The 22,631-nt window shown below is 44.5% G+C and overlaps 1 protein-coding gene across 1 annotated transcript; it reads right to left on the reverse strand.

The window, feature by feature from the left end:
* Positions 1–632: 632 nt before the first annotated feature.
* On the reverse strand, positions 633–21,159 carry OAT (ornithine aminotransferase). Its single transcript, XM_034663400.1, has 10 exons — positions 21,050–21,159; positions 14,960–15,187; positions 10,892–11,116; positions 10,692–10,787; positions 7,185–7,312; positions 5,578–5,700; positions 4,791–4,919; positions 3,958–4,071; positions 2,646–2,790; positions 633–1,663 (listed from the first exon to the last, which is right to left on the reverse strand). Exons 2-10 carry the CDS (start codon positions 15,156–15,158, stop codon positions 1,503–1,505), a joined length of 1,320 nt encoding a protein of 439 aa, XP_034519291.1. The 5' UTR covers positions 15,159–15,187; positions 21,050–21,159; the 3' UTR covers positions 633–1,502.
* Between the last annotated feature and the right edge of the window lie 1,472 nt (positions 21,160–22,631).

The raw sequence follows: 22,631 nt of genomic DNA on the forward strand, positions 1-22,631 counted from the left end.
CCATCTGTTGGTTCCAATCAGGGGCGTCCGGGAGGTTTGGAGGTAAGGCTGAGAGACTGGTACCCAGTCCTACAGTGCAAACCAGGGGTGGAGAACTGGCAGCCTCTGAACATTTCAGGAGGAACATCACACTCCAGTGTGCCATGTGTCATACTGACAGACCTGTCTAGCCCCTGCCAACACGTCAATCAGAAACCCCCACCCAGACCAATAAGCACTGCCACTGGGAAAGGTCCTGGCATCGAGTCCCACATCGGGCCCCCTGCTCAGCAGGGAGTGTGATTCTCTCTCTCCCTGCCACTACCCCTGCTTGTGCTCTTTCTCTGTCTCTGTCAAATAAATAAACTCTTTAAAAATAAAAATAAAAAATAAAAGTTCATTCCCTTTGACACAGCAGTCCACCTCTAGAGACCTCCGCCACAAACACAGACTGTATAAACATAAAGCAGACACAGCTTTGATTAAAGAAGGAAACACTAGAAACCACCCAAGTGTCCCCCAATAGGAAATTATAACATATCTACATGATAGTCCGCACAGACTGAGATAAACTTGTAATTACTGACATAGAAAAGCTTCCAAAATACTATGTTCAGATAAAAAAAAAAGAAGAAAAAAGTTGCACAATACCATGCATAATAAGGATACTTTAATAAAAATGGTAAATACCAGTATAAGCACAGGAAAAAAGCAATTATTGTCAAAGGGGAGAAGGGAGTATAATAAGAGACTTTCTTTTGATAATTTCTATTTTTCTAGATACCACCGAACATGCTGAAATGCTCCTAGAAAACACACGAAATAAAGCAAGAACATTCTCAAAGCGCTTAAAACTGTTAGGTAATCAGTGACACTGCCATCATAACAGACACTTTAAATAGAGATTTGACTTTAAATTCAAAGAAAAACTGAAAATAAACCTTTCTTATAAATGATATCATTTAAAACATAATTTGGAAATGTTAAAACACTAATTCCTAATCAAAAATGACACTCATGGGACACACCCTGGTGTTGGCCAGTATGAAGTTACCTTAACTCCCAGTATTTTATATAAGCTTAACCATGAATCCTTCCTAAAATTCAATGATTGTAATTCAACTTTATAAGGTTAAGCAAGTCTTCCATGTACTACATATAACGTTTTCAAATACAAAACACTTGTATCAGTAAGGAAATTATAAAAACATATAAATTATACTGAAGGGCTCGATTAAAAGGCTCTCTATATACAGGTCGGCACATTTCACCTCAGAAAGCACACGGGCACACAGAAACTTAATCCAACAGAGATGCCGTTCCATTCTTAGTCACGTCACACAGCAAACTGCATGTTTATAAATGCCATTCTATTATGCATGAACTAAAAAAGTGTATTTAAAACAAAGTCCTTGAAGACACCGGGGAGTGGTGCGTGCCTACGTGAGGCCCAGGAACGCACAGAGCTCGCACGAACTGCCGTCTCCAGCTGGCTCGGGCGCCACGGAAAACAGTCCCTCGCCTCAGAAAGACAAGATGGTCTTGTTAATGATTTCCACCGACTCCTGAATCTCATCTTCCTTGATCACAAGCGGAGGGGCGAACCTGATGATGTCGCCGTGGGTCGGCTTGGCCAGAAGCCCGTTATCCCGAAGCCGCAGACACACCTTCCAAGCATCGTAATCTAAAGAAAAAGGGCCAAACACGCATGCTGATCACAGACAAACGTTTGAGCATCCCCCTGCAGGAGAGGTGGGCAAGAGCCGCCTGGCAGAAGAGAACCCCCAGGGCCTGCTACAGAAGGACGGCTTGGAGTTCCAAGCGCACTTTGTTCTTATTCTTAAAAACGAGGTTATTTTCCAGCAAGTGCATAACTAGGTTTGGATGGTATGATTAGACATACAGATGTATTCGTTTTTCAAAAATGAAAAACACCAGGCAAAAAAAATTATGTGCGAAGGCTGTCATATTAATTATGAGGAACCAGTGCAAAAAGAATTTGGGCGGGACACAGAGAAGTTAACTGGCAGAGAAGGAACAATACTCAAGCCCGGTGAACACCACACATTCCTAAAATGGATCTGCTTCCTGAGCTTAGGGAAAGAGACTCTCTTCATTTTAGAGTATGATTCTCAACCTAGCTGTGCGTCAGAATCCCCGAAAGGGCACGGCCAATGCCTGGGCCCCTTCCAGACCCATCAAATCAGAATCTCCGGGGGGGAGGCTAGGCTTGGATTAAGTTTTTAAAAGTGCAGGGGGCGCCCAGGTGGCTCAGTCGGTTAGGTGTCTGACTGCTATTCCTGCCACTTTCACTGCGTGCAAAGTCCTGGAGGGAGGTGGGGAAGACAGCAAAGAGGAAGCTTCCCCAGGAAAGTGCTGTGTGCAGGCTGGAACAGCAAGTAATAGGACACTTCCGAGTGCTCCGTCACTAACCCAAGGCAGAAAAACAAGTGACATCAGGGAACAAAAACCGGTCAAAGGAGTTAAATCCTTCCTGGAGGAAAGGGCTCTATTTCCAAAGACCATTAACAGAAGTCAGAGGAGACTCTGCCTAACAGACCTGGTCAACAGTTTCAAACAGGGGAACCCAACAACCAGATAAAATACCACGTGTTTTAGGTCTTCCTATAGAAATAGCATCTGGAGTAAAATGTGCATGTCCGTACCTTTGGTTTCTCGAATAACAATAGCATTTAGCAATCCTTTCCCCCTGACAGCAGTGACAATGTCAGACGGCAGCTTCATGAGCTCATTCCTCAGGATATTACCCATTTTTTCTGCATTTTCGGCAAGGTTTTCTTCTTCCAAAACCTGTGTTAAAAGAGAAATTACACAAATGCTAAGATTGCCCTTTTTAGGTTGTTCTTTGGAAGGGAATGTGGATGTTAAGCAACGGAAGAATGTGATCAGATAAAGACCAGAGTCGCTGAACTTTCATGTCTGTTTTCCAAAGCCTATACCAGTTTCATTTTTCTAAGTACACTCCACACCCAGCATGGAGCCCAACGTGGGGCTTGAACTCATGACCCTGAGATCAAGACCTGAGCTGAGACCAAGAGTCAGACGCTTAACTAACTGACCCACCCAGGTGCCCCAACCAGTTTAGTTTCTAATTAAACATCTACAAGCTCAAATAGAACCTTGCTTTAGTCACAAATCCATCATCAATCTGATTTCACAGCAAAATAAGAATTAAAATTTGTTTAATGCAACTGGTATCTTATTAGTTGAATAAATCAATGGACTGAATATACTTTAATTTTTAAACTACAATAGTTTCCTTTACTTTTTTCCCTAAAATGTCCATCCTGGAGTCCTGGGATCGAGCCCCACATCAGGCTCCTCTGCTGGGAGCCTCCTTCTTACTCTCCCACTCCCCCTGCCTGTGTTCCTCTCTCGCGGCAATCTCTCTCTCTGTCAAATAAATAAAATCTTTTAAAAATAAATAAATAAATAAAAGTGTTCAAATCTACACTTAAAAAAAAAAGGAGGGGAGGCGCCTGGGTGGCTCAGTTGGTTAAGTGTCTGACTTTGGCTCAGACAGTGATCTCAGGGTCCTGGGACAAAGTCCTGCGTTGGCCTCCCTGCTCAGCGGGGAGTCACTTCTCCCTCTGCCTCTGTGAGCTCTCTCTCGCTTTCTCTCAAAATAAAATGAACAAAATCTTATTTAAAAAAAAAAAAAGCCTCATTGTCTAGGTCTAGTCACAGAGGGAAAGCTGTGAGAGCCACCCAGGGCCTCCAGGCCCAAAACCCCAGGTGACTGCCACTCAGAAGCGCTCAGAAGATTCCCATCTACTAGACCAAGGTTTTACTTTTCGAGAATGCCTTGACCCTAAAGTTCTTCCTCTGGACTTCATGTTCTATGATCCTTGGCACTCTTATTATATTTCCCATTATGCCATGGGCTCAAACTTAAAAGTCACATCGACACCACCCAGACAAACGGACACTAGGCCAATGGTCTGAATCGGCCATTACCTCCAGGGCTGCTATGGCCACTCGGCAGCCCAGCGGGTTGCCTCCGTACGTGGACCCATGCTCCCCCGGCTTAATGGTCAGCATTACTTCATCGTCACACAACACTGCCGACACCTGCAAGACAGAGAATTCAGGACCAACCAAAGCATTTCGCGCACTCGGCACGCCGAGAACACAAACATTTACGAAGCTGGTATTCAATGGGACATGAAACTGCCACAAACAAGGGCTACACATCTTTCATCATAACTGCCAGTGACAAACTGGAGATACCCTGGGCACAGTGCGAGCGCGTCAGGCACACTCCCATGGCTCTGAACAAGAGCATTTCAGAATGAAGAGGAAAGCGGCTTCTGCAACGATAGAATTTAGAAATCTTTCCACTTTCAAAGTGAAATGCCTGGTTTAATTGCCTAGAAAACAATGTCTTGCGCTACATTCAGAACCCTTTACCTATCATCCGGTACCGATGACTGGCTCCTAAGAGTAAAACATTAATTTTTTCAACCTCTACATGAATCAGTCACGGTTTTACAGAATTAGTAATGCTAGGTTTCTGAACAAGGAGTACTTCTGGGGTAAAATGTTTCCATCCAAAACAAATGCCCTAGCAAATTCCAAGGTACACGCATTCTCCAGTTAAAGTTAACTAAACCGATCGACCCCCGGAACGCTGAGATGTTTCTACTCCATGTTCCGGGTGCCCTGCGGCATACTCCATATAACCAAGCTATGGGAAAGGCACATTGTCACAATCTGCTGATGTAAAAATATCTTAAGGACAGACTTCACAAGGGCAGGGACTCCAGAGAGAGGCTGAACCTTCAACTTACAGGGTATAAGCCACCGGAAAGCGCCTTTCCCAGAAGAACCACATCAGGTCTGACCCCTTCGTGATCCACAGCCAGCCACCTTCCGGTTCTGGCCAATCCTGTCTGTATCTCATCAGCAATAAACAGAACCTGTTGGAAAACAATAGAACACGTTAATTGTTGATTTTGTTTCCACAGGGCAAACAGCGAACTCTTCCCCACACAAATCTGAATTTCTGACATTCCCTCAGATTTATGAGAATCTTTTAATTACTGACATAATTTCAACAGCTTCCTATGAAAATCCTGCATCCACACGATTATCTCCTGTGTCAGGCCCCTCCCTCCTCGAGGCCCATTCGGCTCTATTCTGCAGGGTAGACAACAGGCACTTTGGGGGGGGGGGGTTGGATAGAACTACTCTCTGGAAACAAATCAATTCACTTGCTTATCCCAAACATTTATTAAACAGTTACTTCTTCTTAAATATGTACTAGCTTGGTGGGAAGAGGAAGAGAGCAGAGGGATACAATGATGGGCCTGGGGAAGATCACAGCACAGGCTGCTGGAATAGAGAGGAAGGAACCACAGCTGGGCCCAGGAAGTCTGCAGCTCTGCCTGGGCCCAGGCTTGGCCAGTTTCCACAGCTAGTAAAAAGTCAGCTTCTGTGCAGGCTGCTGATAGAGCGTACTAAGGAATTCTGAAGCTCTCAGACGGAAGTCTCCCTCTAGTGGAAAGGTGATGTCATCTTTCCTTCCGCCCTACCAGCCCAGCCCTAAGTGAGGTCAGCAGGTGCAAGGTGGGTGACCTGGTGCTGGGTGCAGAGCTCCCGTACGCCCATCAGGTAGCCGGGATCCGGAACAACAACGCCCGCCTCACCCTGAATCGGTTCTACCATGAACGCGACAACGTTTGGATCCTGAAGAGCGCGCTACAAAAAAAATATGAATACATTTTAGTAACTTCCTTTTTAACCTATTTGGTTAAACAGGATAAAAATAAGTTAAATCTGAAATCACACACTGCGTATATTTTTATGTTAAGTAGGCAAATTAAGTTTTTGTACTAACTTATATGTGATGTCAAAGTATAACATTTCTGGGTGGCACAGGCGGCAAGGCATCTGACTCTCGGTTTTGGCTCAGGTCATGGTTGGGGTCGTGGGACTGAGCCCACGCATCAGGCTCTGCACTCCAGGCAGAGTGCGCTTGGGATTCTCTTTCCCTCTCCCCCTGCCCCTGCCAACATGCTCTTGCTCTCTCTCTTAGAATGGGTGAATAGATCTTTAAAAAAAAAAAAAAAACACAAAGTTTAACGTTTCTGATACTCAATTACCAAAAGCTCCAAATACTTCAACTTTAAGCTACTCTATATTTTCTTTTTAAGATTTTATTTATTTATTTTACAGAGAGAGAGAGCGTGCGCGTGCATAAGTAAGCAGAGCGGCAGGCAGAGGCAGAGGGAGAAGCAGGCTCCCCACTGAGCAGGGACCCCAACACGGGGCTTGATCCCAGGACCCTGGGATCATGACCTGAGCGGAAGACAGACGCTCAATCGACTGAGCCACCCAGGCGCCCCTCTATCCTATATTTTCTAATACATAGTTAAATGTACTATAAAAACTTTTTTAAAAAACATAGCTTTTTACTTTTTTCTTAAGATTCTACTTATTCATCTGACAGAGAGAGAGCACAAGCAGGGGGAACAGCAGAGGGAGAGGGAGCAGCAGACTCCCCACTGAGCAGGGAGCCCAACATGGGGCTCAATCCCAGGGCTCAATCCCAGAACCCCAGGATCATGACCTGAGCTGAAGGCAGACGCTTATCCAACTGAGCCACCTAGGTACCCCAAAAACATAGCTCTTTAAAAAGACATTTTCAGGGGCGCCTGGGTGGCGCAGTCGTTAAACGTCTGCCTTTGGCTCAGGGCGTGATCCCGGCATTATGGGATCGAGCCCCACATCAGGCTCCTCCACTGGGAGCCTGCTTCTTCCTCTCCCACTCCCCTGCTTGTGTTCCCTCTCTCGCTGGCTGTCTCTCTGTGTCACATAAATAAATAAAATGTTTTAAATAAATAAAGACATTTTCAGTGAATCTTTTTATTTTACAAGTCCTCCACTCATAATTTTAAAACTGAGTAATTTTATCTAATAAAGTAGTAATTAAATGTACACTATCCAAATTACTTATGCAGGATACAAAGAGAAAGTAGCTGGTTCTCAGGATTAGACCACGGCACCTGACTTCTCTGTGCTGGAAACTAATTGACCATCACAGAGACCAGTCTGAAATCCTGGCCTAACTTACGTTAGACAGACAGTTCATTACAGTCCCATATCTATTTTCAATTCATACATTCAACAAATTTAATTTCTCTTTACTCCGAGCTAAAGCTGTGTGACGCTAAGCGCAGTACCTCAAGGGCAGGCAGATCATTATACGGGATGATCTCAAAACCTGGCATAAACGGTCCAAAGCCGTCATAACTGCTTGGGTCTGTGGAACTGGAGATAGCTGACAATGTTCTCCCCCAGAAGTTTCCAGCTGAAAAGGAAAAATAAACAGAGATTATTTCAAACAAACCCCCAGGTTTAATAAGCACTGTCCCCAGGGGCGCCTGGGTGGCACAGCGGTTAGGCGTCTGCCTTCTGCTCAGGGCGTGGTCCCGGTGTTGTGGGATCGGGCCCCACATNATCTCAAAACCTGGCATAAACGGTCCAAAGCCGTCATAACTGCTTGGGTCTGTGGAACTGGAGATAAGCTGACAATGTTCTCCCCCAGAAGTTTCCAGCTGAAAAGGAAAAATAAACAGAGATTATTTCAAACAAACCCCCAGGTTTAATAAGCACTGTCCCCAAAAAATACCTTAAGAAGTTTGATTTTTTTTTTTTAATGAGGGTTTGCTTTATAGAGCTTCCAGTGAGATTTCATTTGTTAAAATAAAACCTGATATTAGGAAAAATAAAAAACAAAACAACAACCCTGATATTAAACACCATGGCTGCTCACACAACCACCAAGGCCTGGCCTTGCAACTGCTGCTTTAGGCGCTCCTCCACCGCGTCTCCAGCCTGCAGTATACAGCCCCACAGGACGAACGCTCATCTTCCCTTTCAATGATCCCCAACCCTAACAACGGAGGCGTTCAGTACATGTTTTTCTGGACACGGTGCCTTTATAATAGTAATAAGAGAAAAAGAATATCCTTGATGGAGAATTAGTATTTTCCTTTTAAACACCCAATACCACAGAATGAACTTTAAACTACATTTGCAGAAAACATCCTCGGGCAATCTAAACACTTTCAATTTTGCCTTCCTTGGCATTATAATCTTTTATGTGCTAAATGACTGACATTGTTCTTTGCTCAGGAACGTCTTTTTACCCATTCATTTATTTCATTAATAAATGTGAGGCCCTGCTATGTAGGTCAGGCAATGTTCTAGGTGTTGGGGAACGGTCATCATGGAGCTTACTTAAATGCTAGAGGGAAGAAACTCCATAACCTGACTCAGAGTAAAACAAATGCCTAAGATCATTTCAACTGGGTTACATTCAAGCAAGGAAAGAAACAATGTAAAATAACCGAGAGGCTTGGGGGTTCCCCTACCTTTTTTTTTTTTTTTTTAATAGCTTTCTACCACCTCTACCAACTCAATTAACCCAGGACTGAATTACTGTATTTTGGCTTAAAGCATCTCTAAACACTACTCTTGCAAAAGATCTCCCACCCTTGAGTGATCCCCACTCTCCTTGTCCACCAGTCACAGCACATTGATTTTCACCAGGCTTAAGAGAAAATGCACCAGGGGCGCCTGGGTGGCTCAGTCAGTTAAGTGTCCAACTCTTGATTTTGGCTCAGGTCGTGATCTCAGGATTGTGGGAATGAGCCCCCGCAACAGGCTCTGCACTGGGCATGAAGCCTGCTTAAGATTTTCTCTCTCCGGGGCGCCTGGGTGGCACAGCGGTTGAGCGTCTGCCTTCGGCTCAGGGCGTGATCCCGGCGTTATGGGATCGAGCCCTACATCAGGCTCCTCTGCTATGAGCCTGCTTCTTCCTCTCCCACTCCCCCTGCTTGTGTTCCCTGTCTCACTGGCTGTCTCTATCTCTGTCAAATAAATAAATAAAATCTTAAAAAAAAAAAAAAAGATTTTCTCTCTCCCCTTCCCTCTGCCCCTCCCCCTGCCTTGCAAGTACGCTCTCTTTAAAAAAACAAAAGAAAACGCACGAGTCAGACCAGGAGCCTATCTGCTCTCCTCCACGCAGCCTTAGGAGTCTCCTCTGTGGCTTACTCTGCAAGTGGAAGGGAATTTCAGTTGGGAGCAGTCTTCTCTGTCTCTACCCCACTGACTCACCAACTGCTGTCAGTACTCAAGTGAAAACACCTCTGCACCTTTTGCTAATATGTAAGAGACTAATACAGCCTGTAAGAATGAAAATCACCAGAAATGCCATTTTTGCTTACAAGGAACAGTTATGTTATGCTGTCCTACAACTAAGGCATGAGATTCCAAAATGGCAGGTCACAGAGCTGAGCAAAGATTTCTTCTTTGGGAATAGCAATTTGTCACCCCCAAATACCAACTACCCCTGGCCATCAGAATATTTAACAATTTTAACTATCAAAAAAAGGAATTTTGACCATGTGCAATGACAAATTTATCTGTACTTTATGTTTTTAAAAATTAAAATCAAAACTTTACAAAAAAGTTGGAACCTATCAATTGAACATCATTATAAAGATTCCAAGAGTCAGATTATACCATAGAGAGGACAAACTGGTAGTTACCAGAGACGAGGTGGGTGGGGGCATGGGTGAAATAAAGGGCATCAAGAGCACACTTATCATGATGCACACTGAGGAAAGTACAGAATTGCTGAACCACGACATTGTAGAGCTGCCACTAATAGGACACTGTATGGTTATTACACTTCAATTTAAAAAATGAGTAAAAAGTACAACTAGTGGGGCGCCTGGGAGGCACGGCGGTTGAGCGTCTGCCTTCGGCTCAGGGCGTGATCCCGGCGTTATGGGATCGAGGCCCACATCAGGCTCCTCCGCTATGAGCCTGCTTCTTCCTCCCACTCCCCCTGCTTGTGTTCCCTCTCTTGCTGGCTGTCTCTATCTCTGTCAAATAAATAAATAAAATCTTTAAAAAAAAAAAAAGTACAACTAGTAATAATAAATAAGAGGGCAAAAGGAAACTTTTGGGGGTGGTGGAAAGGGTAGCGGCATTGATGGTGATGGCGGTTTCGTGGGTGAACACCTATCTCTGAGCCCAGCAAGTTGTCTACATTAATTACATACACGTTTTGGTATGTCAAAAAATAAAAGTAAAATTTAAATAAACAAAGAAGATGCCAATACGGGGTGGGGGTGGGGAAAAGGAAGGTCAGATTCCATCATCTGAAGTAACTGTTCATCTCCCGAATCAGTATCCAAGTCCTTCCTCTCAATCATTCCCAGAAATCTATCCAGGGCAACTCCAGCCCTCTTCTTCCAACAGCTCTGAGAACATAATACAATACATCAAATACTAAGATTCAAACTTCGTATCACACCTAGGACATGGCCCCACTCTAACACAACACAACCTCAACAGCCTGACAAAAATGCTCTACCAGTAAGACCATCCAATTAATGAAACCTGCTATGAAAAAAATCTGATAAACAGATGATAAATCATACAGTCATTCATTTTAGGGAGTAAGGAGTAGGTAATTACTCAGCAGAGAAAAATCCCAATTTATGTAGAAATACTTGGAAATAACCCCAAAAGAGGCAATCTCTCAATTTTTATGAAACATTTAGCAAATAATACATCACAGATGAGGCAAATACGCTGGAAATATTCCATCAGTAAACGGAAACAGTAAGACATCTATGTTGACATCACAAAGGTTAATGCTGAATTTCACATACCTGCAAAAACAATCTTTGCTTTGTACTTTGGAATACCCTTAACGGTATATCCCCACCTACGAGCCAGTTTGCAAGCAGTCTCTCCAGCCTCCACTCCTATCAAGAACGAAAATTTTTCAGTTCAAAAAAAATATTTTAAATTATCAAAAAGTAATAAGATTGTGTTCTTGGTTATTTCATGTAAAAAGGAAATATTTTACCTGTATTCATAGGAAGAACTTTGTGGTAGTTGAAAAGTTTAGTAACATACTCTTCATATTCACCAAGCACATTGTTATAGAAAGCCCTGGATGTTAAGGTCAGTTTGTCTGCTTGACTTTTCAGAGCATTCACAATCTTCGGATGGCAATGCCCTTGGTTGACAGCGCTGTAAGCACTCAGGAAGTCAAAGTATTTTCTGCCTTCTACATCCCATACGTAAACACCTAAATATACAGAGAGAGTCATTTCAGAAAATCACTGAGTTACATAAAGTTCAAAGATTAAGACTATTGGCAAGCCTTCTGATACCTACACGTGAACCTTTACTTAATACAGAATTGTGGTTAAGGCATGTTTTAGCTCAAGCATAGTCAGGTTGGTTATAAATAATCTGGTTTATAAGGAACTATATTTTATCTGTCCAGCTTGAAATTACACATTTAACAAGAACACCATACATAACATGAAAAGTTTTATAAACTCTGAAGTGAAACCCTCACTCCCAGAAAACTGGGGTTTGGAATTAATTTAAAAGCAGAAGTTATACATAACATAAAAATCATGATTAGCTGACTGTAACTATCAACAGAAGGAGAAAATATATTTCCAAATCACACACCCATCTGCTAAGGATCTAGTATCCAGAACACTTAACAACTCAACAACAACCCACTCAATTCAGGGGTGCCTGGGTGGCTCAGCTGGTTAAGTGGCTGCCTCCAGCTGAGATCATGATCCTGGAGTTCCAGGATGGAGCCCGGCATTGGGCTCCCTGCTCAGCAGGGAGTCTGCTTCTCCCTCTCCCTCTGCCCCCCACTCATGTTCCCTATCTCTCTCTCTTGCTCTCTCAAATAAAATCTTAAAAATAACAATAATAATCCAAACATGGGCAAAGAACATGAATGGACATTTTTCCAAAGAAGATACAAAAATGGGGTGCCTGGGTGGCTCAGTCGTTAAGCATCTGCCTTTGGCTCAGGGCATGATCCCAGAGTCCTGGGATCGAGCCCCATATCAGGCTCCTCCGCTGGGAGCCTGTGTTTCCTCTCTCGCTGGCTGTCTCTCTCTGTGTGTCAAATAAATAAATAAAAATCTTAAAAAAAAAAAAAAAAAAAGAAGAAGATACACAAACGACCAAAAAACACATGAAAAAATGCTCGATATCTTTATCACTACAGACATGCAAATCAAAACCTCAGTGATAGCATTCCACACTCATAAGGATGGTTATAAGAAAGAGAAAGAAAGGAAGAAAGAAAGAAAACAAGTGTTGGTGAGGAGAAGGAGAAACTGGAATTCACGTATTGCTAGGAACGGCAACTGACATATATTGTAAAATGGTGCAGCCGCTGTAGAAAACAGTCGGGCACGTCCTCAGCAAGTCACACATAAAGTCATTATCCAACCGAGCAATTCCACACCCAGGTATGCACCCCAAAAAAGTGGAAGCCAGGTGTTCAAACAAAAATTTGTACACAAACGCTCACAGCAGCACTATTTACAACAGCCAAAAGGTGGAAACCACCCAAATGTCCATCCACTGATGAATGGATAAACAAACTGCAGTGTATCCACATGAGGAAATATTATTCAACCATAAAAAGCAGCGGAGTACTAACACATGCTACAACACAGACGAGCCTTGGAAACACAACGCTAAGTCAGAGAAGCCAGACAAAGACCATGTGCTGTGGCCATTCTAGTACATGAAGTATCCAGAACAGGCGAATCCACAGACACAGAATGCAGGGTAGTGCCTGCCAGGTTCCAGGGAGAGGGGAGAATGCAGAGTGACTGCTCAATGGGTACAGGGGGGCCTTTGGGGGAAATAAAGTCCCAGGACTAGCGAGAGGTGATAGCTCTACAATACTATACATATACTTAGTGGTACTGAGTTGAACGATTAAAATGGTAAATTTTAAGTTATGTATGCTTTAAAAAAATATTTTTATGTTGACTATAGATATTAAAATGTATTGGGTAGCTTACCGGCTAACTTTTACCATGTACTTAACATACTGTATTAGGTGCTTCTGTACCTTATCTCATCAAAGAGACCCCGTTTAAAAAAACATTGGGCCGGGGCGCCTGGGTGGCACAGTCGTTAAGCATCTGCCTTTGGCTCAGGGCATGATCCCAGCATTCTGGGATGGAGCCCCGCATCAGGCTCCTCGGCTGGGAGCCTGCTTCTTCCTCTCCCACTCCCCCTGCTTGTGTTCCCTCTCTCTCTGGCTCTTTCTCTCTGGCAAATAAATAAATAAAATCTTTAAAAAAAAAAAAAAAACCCTGAAAGTGTTACCATCCTACAGTACAAAGATATGGAAAGAGATGCTTGGGTTTAGAATTAGCCCAAGCTGGCACATACAGTACCAGGACTTGACCCCAGGCACTCAGATTCCAGCATCCACACTCTGCTAGTACAAGAATATTTTTACAAATAGTTTCCAAATTCGTAATATAGAAGCCTAGATTTTCAGTTGTTCAAAATCTAGATTACCATGCTGGTCCTAAATAAAATACAGCAAATGATAAAGATGTTTCATACTCTTACACATCATCTTCTAGCCCAAAGCTAAGTAATAAACTTTGGTTTTATTAGGTTAAGTCTGCTCTTTCAAAATGTGCATTAAATCACCACTTGGCAAATATCAGTAATCATTTATTGAGATAGAGAATAATTAATGGATGCTAAAAGTGTGAGTAAAAGTTTGCAGAGTCTCAAATCATGTCCCCACAAGATATTCAAAAGGGCAAAATAGTATCTTTGCGGTGAAGAAGGCTGGCAGTCACTTCCTTACCAGCCAACTCCAAACTGAGGTTCATTCTACAAAATTATTGACCTGTACTCTTCAAAAACATCAAGATCAAGAAGACAAAGAAAGACTAAGGAACTGTTCTGGATTAAAGAAAACTAAACAGACCTGAAAACTGAACGTAACCCATGATCCGAGATTTTCCTTATACAATAGGACAACAAATGAAATCTGAATCAGGTCTGTAGATTAGATAACGGTGCTGTATCAACATTAATTTCCCCATCTAGACAATTACGCTATGGTTACAGAAGAGAAAAGTCCTGTATTTCAGGAAAGACACAGTAAGTATGTAGGTGTAAAGAGGTATCACATGTCTGTAACTTCCTCTCAAAACAGTTCAGGGAATAAATGTAGACGTGAGTGTGTGTGCATGTGTGTGTGTGTGTGTAGAGAAAATGATAAAACAAATGTGGTAAAATGGTAGCACTCAAGAAATTTGAGTGAAGAGGGGCACCTGGGTGGCTCAGTCAGTTAGATGGCCGACTCTTGATTTTGGCTCAGGTCATGATCTCAGGGTCCTGGGATGAAGCCCCGACTCAGGCTCCATGATCAGCAGGGAGTCTGCCTAAGGATTCTTTCCATTTCTCTCTCTCTTCTCTCTTCTCCCTCTCTCTCCCTGCCCCACCCACACTCTCTCTCAAATCAATCAATCAATCTTTTAAAAAAGAAAGAAATCAAGCAATCAATCTGGGTGAAGAATAAAAGAAAATTCTTTGGGTGCCTGGGTGGCTCAGTCAGTTGAGCATCTGCCTTCAGCTCAGGTCATGATCCTGGGGTCCTGGGATCGAGTTCCCCATTGGGCTCCCTGCTCAACAGGGAGTCTGCTTCTCCCTCTCCTTCTGCCCCTCCCCCGGCTTGTCCTCTCTCTGGCTCTCTCTCTCTCTTTCTCTAATAAATAAATAAATCTTTAAAAAAAAATTGTGCTATTATTGCAACTTTTCTTTAAGCCTAAAATTATGCTAAAATAAAAGTTAAAGGAAAGAAAGGACTGCACTATTATAGTATTTCCTTATGTAGCTTACATTTCCTCCTGGCAAGGTCCATCGTGGCAAAGACTGAATGAGTTCATCTTTGTATTCCCCCCAGTACCTAAGACAGCAAGCACTAGACAACAAACGTTGAATTAACTATATCTGCAATACAGAAATTAAATACATCTGGGAAAATGTATACTGAGAAAATTTAAAAGCAATTTTTATAAAAGGTTTCAAGCAAAAGGGAGAAGGGGCACTGGATTAATTCGAAATGTACCTTTTCCTCTCTCCAGGGCTACAGGTAAAGGGTGGTAGTTGTGTGCACCATACTTCGACTCTCGCTCAAAAATGTAATCGGAAGACGGAGGGCCTTGGATTGTCTTTTTAGTCGCAACAGACGTAGCAGAAGCCACAGAGGAATGAACCCCACGACGAACCACAGCGATGGTCTGCAGATGAGCTAGTCTGGAAAACATCGTGTCCTTCGAGTAGGAATACCACCCACCTGTTGAAAAGGAAGAGAAGGCAGTAAGGGTAAGTCAGAGTCTTCCCAGGGCCCGTGTATGTCGACGCATCCTGTGCGCAGCATTTACGGAAGTCCGCCAAAAAATTAAGAGAATGAGGGAGAACCAAGATCCAGTGCTTGCTATGGGCCGCTTATGGGAAAGCAGAGAGTGCATGTTTGGAGTCAGACCTGACGAGGACCGCAGGATGCACGCAAGGTGCTGCAGGCAAGGAGGCCAAGAGAATACGCAAGAATTGAGAAAAACTATGGATGGGAGGAGGTCAGGGGCTTTGACTTTCTCTTACACTCTTCTGTGCCACTCGAGAGTTCTTTATTAAGCACACATACTGTTTTGAAGTGATCCATGCTGAGAGCCCATCAAGGACGAGCACTCACTCTGGTAGAGTCAGGCAAGGCTGCGCAGCAGAGGGGGCTAGAGAGGCCATACTGGATCTTGAGCACTGAGCACCTGTTATAAAGGGACTGCTGTGGGGCGGGATCCTTTCAGATGGGGAGACCCCCCAGTATGCAGACCAAATCAGAGAAGGAGATGGGATGAGCCCCACATTGGGCTCCCTGCTCGGTGGGAAGCCTGCTTCTCCCCCTCCCTCTACCCCCCCAACGCCCCGCTCCTGCGTTCACGCACTCGCTCTCACGCGCTCTCTCTCTCTCTCTGTACTCTGTCTCTCAAATAAAAAAATTAAATCTTAAAAGTTACCGGGGGCTCCTGGGCGGCTCAACTGGTTAAGCTTTGGACTCTCGGTCTCGGCTCAGGTCAGGATCTCAGGGGTGGGGCTCTGAGCTCAGCAGGGAGTCTGCTAGTCCCTCTCCCTCCCTCTCTGCTCCTCCCCCCTCACTCAAAGCACTCACAAGTGCACTCTCTCCCTCTCTCTCTCAAATTAATAAATAAAATATTTTTTAAAAAGCTGCCAAACACTAAGCACACTTACTATGTCTATATTTTTTTCTATACTTATTTTTTTAAAAGACTACTTAAGTCATGTTTAGACACAGTTCTATGAACGACAAGTCAAATCACACAACCTCCTAGCACTCAATTTGAGCTGCCAAATTAGCAAAAACTTAATACTTGGAGCTTGGCTTACTTCCCTTTCAGCTTGGCACGACCTGGTAAACCCAGCATGCTCAGGAATTCACAGTTACTAAACTAAATCCAGCACTCCGTTTGCCCAGACTCACCAACTATCCTTTCTTCCCACGGTTCAGATGAGAATACGTTTTTTTTTTAAGATTTTATTTATTTATTTATTTATTTATTTATTTATTTATTTATTTGACAGAGAGACAGCCAGCGAGAGAGGGAACAAGCAGGGGGAGTGGGGAGAGGAAGAAGCAGGCTCCCAGCGGAGAAGCCTGATGTGGGGCTCGATCCCAGAACGCTGGGATCACGCCCTGAGCAGAAGGCAGAAGCTTAACCACTGAGCCACGCAGGCGCCCCTGAGAATACAGATTTTTAATCTGTGATCCAGGCATGGTGTTCAGAGGATCCAATAACTCCTGAAACAAAATGCAGAATCATACACATACATACATTTTCCTAAGGAGAAGGTCCCTAGCTCTCTCCAGGTTTTATCTGGGAGGGGCACGTTATAGAGGAACTAGCAGACGGGACGGCGGCTAGGAAAATGCGAGGTCTGGCTATACAAAATGAGACAGAACTCCCCCAAAATAATACTGTGAAGTCTAAAACATGGATTTTAACTTTATTTCTTGGACTTTTATGCTCTATGCAGTACGAATTAATGCTCTATTCGACCAACTAAAAAATTAACACAATTTCTGCCTTGATCAAATTATCAATAAAACATAGCATTCCATGATGGTACTCTGAACTAAAACCCCTTTTGAATAGAACTATAGCAGCGCCTGGGTGGTTGTGTCGGTTAAGCATCTGCCTTCAGCTCAGGTCATGATCTGAGGGATCCTGGGATAGAGTTCCGCATGGGGCTCCCTGCTTGGTGGGGAGCCTACTTCTCCCTCTCCTGCTGCTGCTCCGCTGCTTGTGCTTGCTCTCTCTCTCTCAAATAAATAAAATCTGAAAAGAAAGAAAATAAAGAAAGAAAAGAAAAGAAAAGAGAAAGAAAAGAACTATAGCCATTATCAGAGCGTTAGAAGGGCTTGTACTCTTAGACCAGTACTTTCACTCCTAAGATCCTATCATAAATACTCAGGAATGTGGAGAAACATTCATGCACTACAGATGTTCAACAATAGGAGAATGGATCAACATAATCACATATGTAACAACATGTTGTCATTTAAAGCAATTATAGTGTAACAACACGGAGAGGTGTTTTAGGATGTGTTTAAGTGAAAAAAAACATATATACAATACATTCAAGAGTATAAATAAGGAAGTAATATAAGGAAAAACTACCTGTAAAGGCACAAAAATGTTCACTGTGATTATCTTTCTGCTATTCTGTACATCCCACATTTATAATCAGAAAAAGAGTTGTTACAAATGAAGCTGAATGTCTGCCTAGACACACTGGACAGAGAAAAAGCTAAGGCAACATCTAAAACAAAAGGGGGAGGGAAGTATTTGAGAAGCTCTGAGAAAACAGTTTGTGGTTAAAAGAAAGGCAGAGGTCATTTCCCCTAGGAAGTGCAGCCTGGATTACAACAATTAGGTCTAGAAGTTCATTTGTATGAGACAGGGTCAAATTCTAAAATAAAAACTACTCTCAGTAATGATTTTGCTATCAAGGTCTGCACCTCTGTGACTAGAACCATGCAAAGAGGCACTACGAAATGAACTGAGGTATTAAAAAAAAATACTAAAAACTCTCTTAACTAACATTTTTTTTAAAGTAAGCTCTACTCCAAACATGGGGCTTAAACTCAAAACCCCAAGATCAAGCATCACATGCTCTACCAACTGAGCCAGCCAGGTGCCCCCTAACTAGCATGCTTTAAGTTCATTAACAGGTTGATATAGAATTGCCAGTGACAGGAATTTTTGAAGTCATCTAAATTCAACAGTCTTCATCTTATACAAGAAGTTATTTGCTCAGCTAATTTGCAACAGAACTGGGCTAGAATATCCATTTATCTGTGGCGTTCAGGCAGTCTTATTAAAAAATAACAACTTACTGACAAACAATAACATTCAAACATTACTAACACTCATTCTTAAGGCTTTTAAAGATGAACTCTGGATATTCAACTGGGAAAAGTTCTGCAGTTGGGTACGTGACGATGTAACCAGAATCTGTACTCATATTTCTATTAAAGAACCTTCTGGGGCGCCTGGGTCGTTCAGTTAGTTGGGCATCTTTGTCCAGCTCAGGTCAGCCCAGCTTAGGCTCCCTGCTCAGTGGGGAGCTTGCTTCTCCCTCTCCCTCTGCCTCTGCTGCTCCTCCTTCTTGGGCTCTCTCTCTCAAATAAATAAAAATCTTTTATAAAATTTTAAAAACTATACTGTATGTTAACTAACTGCAATTTAAATAAAAACTTAAAAAAAAAAAAAAAGGAGTTCACTTCATTAAATTTAATGGCCTTCAGGAGTCAAAATAGTGTGTGTAAGCCTGACCAGTCCAGGCTGTTGTCATGCATTTAATCAAGGCCCACACTCAGGAGCAGGAGAAAACAAATTGCTACTGACAGGAAAAATTTTAACATTGTTTTTAGTAATCTACATAATTCACAAAGCCCTTCTTCAAGCTATTATTACTCCCACCTATCTAATCCATCCTGTCTACATGAAAACATACCTAAAACAGAATTTCCATAAAAGGCTGCATTTTGAAGAGTTAATTTAATTTAGCATGCAATATGAAATACTAGTTTTTTTTAAGTAACTCTAAAACAAAAACTAGCAGGAGTTCATCAAAAAGTCACTTAAAATATTCCACCTGTGGAGTAAATTGGCTTTCCTATATCGATCAAATATTTACTTTTCTTGAGGTAACCATTCACAAATACAGTCTTTTTTTTTTTTTTTAAGTTCTGCCAACAAAAACTTGTTGGGTTTTGTTTCTTTCTTTTTTTTTTTTTTTTGTACTAATCTGGCTAAAATTCAACTCAAGTGCGTCATCAGCAGAAACACCTGAACCATTACTATTGAAAAAGGACTGGCTCTGCCAAACCACACCGTCCACACACCTCCAAAATTTGGTCCATTCCTACTTTACTGATTACTTTTTTAAGCAGGCTCCACCCTCAGCGCAGAGCACAACCGGGGGCTTAAATTCATGACCCTGAGATCAAGACCTGCCTGAGCCATGCAGACGCCCCAATTCCTATTTTAAAATATATGAGATTCGGGGGTGCCTGGGTGGCTCAGATGGTTAAGCAGCTGTCTTCAGCTGGGGTCATGATCTCAGGATCCTGGGATGGAATCCCACAGCTGGCTCCCTGCTCAGCGGGGAGTCCTCCCCCTCTGCCCCTTCCCACCCCCACCTCCCTCCGCTTGCTTGCTCTCTCGCGCGCTCTGTCTCTCAAATAAATAAAATCTTTTTTTGAAAAAAGTACATTTATTGGGGCGCCTGGGTGGTTCAGTCGGTTGGGCATCTGCCTTTGGCTCAGGTCATGATCCCAGGGTCCCAGGATGGAGCCCTGCATCAGGCTCCCTGCTCGGGAAGGAGTGTGCTTCTCCCTCCGACCCTCTTCCCACCCCATCAAATAAATAAATTCTTTAAAAAAAAAAAAGTACATTTATCTTGATGAGCGCTAATATATGCAACTGTTGAATCACCACATTGTACACCTGAAATTAACATAACACTATTTTAACTACACTGGAATTAACAGTTTTTAAAATGCTTCGTTAAAAAAAAAATAGACTCTACTTTCATACTTGGATCTTTTTCATAGTCCGGAACTAGATTCTCTGAAAATGAAACCAAGATATTCTAATGAAAGAAGTCTATTGTTTATTTCAAATAGGTAAGATAAAGAAATTGGATTACATAAAGAACACTTCCAGGTTCAAACTGAGAGAACCAGTTTACCCACAGAAACTCTTACAAACCCAAAGAGATTTAGAATTGAGAAAATTAAAGATTAGTAATTTACTAAAGCCAATTCATTTCAAACTCACTCCTTTTCTCCCTTAATTTATCACCTTTTCAAAGAGGTAAAACTGAACCAAGAAGGTAACAGTTACAAAAGGTGGAGACCATAGGTTCCTGAGAACAAGTGCCCCACTGATTTCAGCCAGAATTTACTGATGCTCAGCACTGTTGGCAAAGAACTCTACGGATGAAGTCCTCATGCTGAAAGCCCCGTTGGCCCCAATCCCTTGACACTATCCAATTAGTCTGCACGTTACTGTAGGTAAGGCTCTACTTCTGTAATTTTTTATTTAGACAAAGACTGGAGGGGAAAATGACGTTGGGAGAGGGGAGAAATAAGCAGGTTGGAGGCAGGGCCCATGCGCTACCCGGAAGGATTCGAACCCTTTTCAAGGGTTTCCATCGGCGCCCTCCGCCCCATTACAAAAGCCACCGTTTACTGAGCAGTTCCCCCACATCCAGAATGCACCCTTCTGGAAGACCTCAGGAACCCAGGGTGCCCGGAGCCTGCTCCCCACGCGCCGGTGCCCCTAACACCTTCTTCCCGAAAACCCGAAGGCGCTCAGCCAAGGCGCAGAGACCCCGGAGCGCTGTGGGGCCGCGGGCGGGGAGGGCGGAGGGCCGAGCGCCAGGCCCGCCGCGTAAAACGGCCGCAGAGGCGGAGCCTGCCCCCCGGCCGAGGCCCAGCACGCCCCCTCAGCCGGTTCCCCCGCGGACCCCCGACCCGGGACCGGAGCCGCCGGCGTCGGCCGCCTTGCGGGCCGCCATCTGGGACGCCCCAGTCCCGGCCCGAGCTGCAGCCCCTCCGCGCTAGCGCGGATACCTGCCGGGGCCTCCGACGCCGGCCTGGGACACGCGTCGTCAACAGCACAGCAGAGCGACCGTGGCGCGTCACAGAGCCTAAGACGCGGCTTCCGCCCCGCCCCCGGGACGCCCTCGCCACCCATTGGCTGGCTGCGGAGGGCTGGGCACCAATCGCCGTGGGCCCGCCCTCCGCCCCACCCGCCCCGCCCGCCACGCTGCGGCGCGGACCGAACCTCCAACCGCGGCTTCCAGCGGTTCTCGCATCTCCTGGGCCCGGCTGCTCTGAGCGGTAGCCCGGTCCCTGCGCTCCGGCGCTGGCCTGGCCGGTGCCTTTTGGTCGGTCGCTCAGTGTCCGCCCTTTGCTGGAGGGAAGACGAGGCCCGAAAGGATGGAATGTCTGTTGGGCCTCCTCGGGCTCGCGGAGTTTCCAGGGTCCCAGCCGCGAAGGTCGGGACGACAGGCTCGACCTCCAGCCCTGCGCTGCGGGGCGTGCTCCCTGTCCCTTGCCACGCAGAGCCTTCTGCGGGGCGCCCACCCAGCTACACCCCAACACAGCTGCGGGACCCCTCGAACCCTGTTGCGCTTCTGAACCCACCCCCAGAAGTCATCACGGCAGCTGGAAAACACACTACCGACCTCCTCGTGCTGCGGGTAGACGCTTAAATGACCGAGACACATCCCGTCTAAGTTTGTCTTTGGCGCCCTGCACAAGCCATAATTAAAACTCAGAACTCAAAATGGACAATCCAGGACAATCTCGTATGAGGATAGGAAGGGACTGGGACATAATTTTGCCTCCACCATTTTTGTTATATATTAGAAACCAGAGATTGGGAGAGGGAAAGCGACTTGCCCAGGATTACTCCGCTGGTGGAAGGCAGCCCAGGCCCATGTGCCCCTGCCCTTCTCAGGGTGCAGTCCAAGACAGCTGCAGGAACGAAGGACTGCACCATGTTTCCTTAGACCATAGTGGTCAGGGGAGCCTCGGTGGTTCAGTCGGGTAAGCCACCGACTCTGGATTCCGCTGAGGTCACGATCTCTGGGTGGTGAGACTGAGCCTGGGTGCTCAGCGGGAGTCAGCTTGAGATAGTCTCCCTCTGTCCCTCCCCCCACTCGGGGAGGCGCGCTCTCCCTCTAAAATAAATAAATAAATCTAAAAAAGGAAGGAAGGAAGAGAGGGAGGGAGGAAGGGAGGAAGGAAGGACGAAAGAAAGAAAAAAGGAAAAAGAAAGGAAGAAAGAAAACATTGTGATCCGTTGGGATCCCAGCTGGAAACAAATGGCGCACTCCAAATTGGAAATCTGAGGTGCATTTGTTAAAGGAATTGTTTAGGCAAGGGCTGGTAAACCACAAGGGTGGAGAAGTAACCCGGAGTCGGTGCACCATTGCCAGCCTAGACTGGTTCCCAAAACCCAGAGAAAGGAAGAAAGGAGAGGCTACCTGCCTGAGCTGTGGTCATCAGCGACCCCACTGGAAGGGTGCCGAGGTGATAAGCATCCTGACCTCCCACCTCCTACCAGAGTTCTCCACGGGCTGAGCACATTAGGAAGCCAGAGACCTAGGCAGCCCCTTTAAGGAAGTCTCTACAGTTTACTCTCCCG

This window comes from Ailuropoda melanoleuca, chromosome 6, assembly GCF_002007445.2.
Source record: "Ailuropoda melanoleuca isolate Jingjing chromosome 6, ASM200744v2, whole genome shotgun sequence".
NCBI classification, from domain to species: domain Eukaryota; kingdom Metazoa; phylum Chordata; class Mammalia; order Carnivora; family Ursidae; genus Ailuropoda; species Ailuropoda melanoleuca.

Coding starts and splice junctions, on each gene's coding strand:
- OAT (XM_034663400.1), bottom strand. CDS start 15,158: ATGTTTTCCAGACTAGCTCATCTGCAGACCATCGCTGTGGTTCGTCGT. Junction 11,117..14,959: donor AGCCCTGGAGAGAGGAAAAG/GTACATTTCGAA, acceptor CTGTATATTTAG/GTGTTTACGTATGGGATGTA. Junction 2,791..3,957: donor TGGCCATAGCAGCCCTGGAG/GTAATGGCCGAT, acceptor CTTTTAACACAG/GTTTTGGAAGAAGAAAACCT.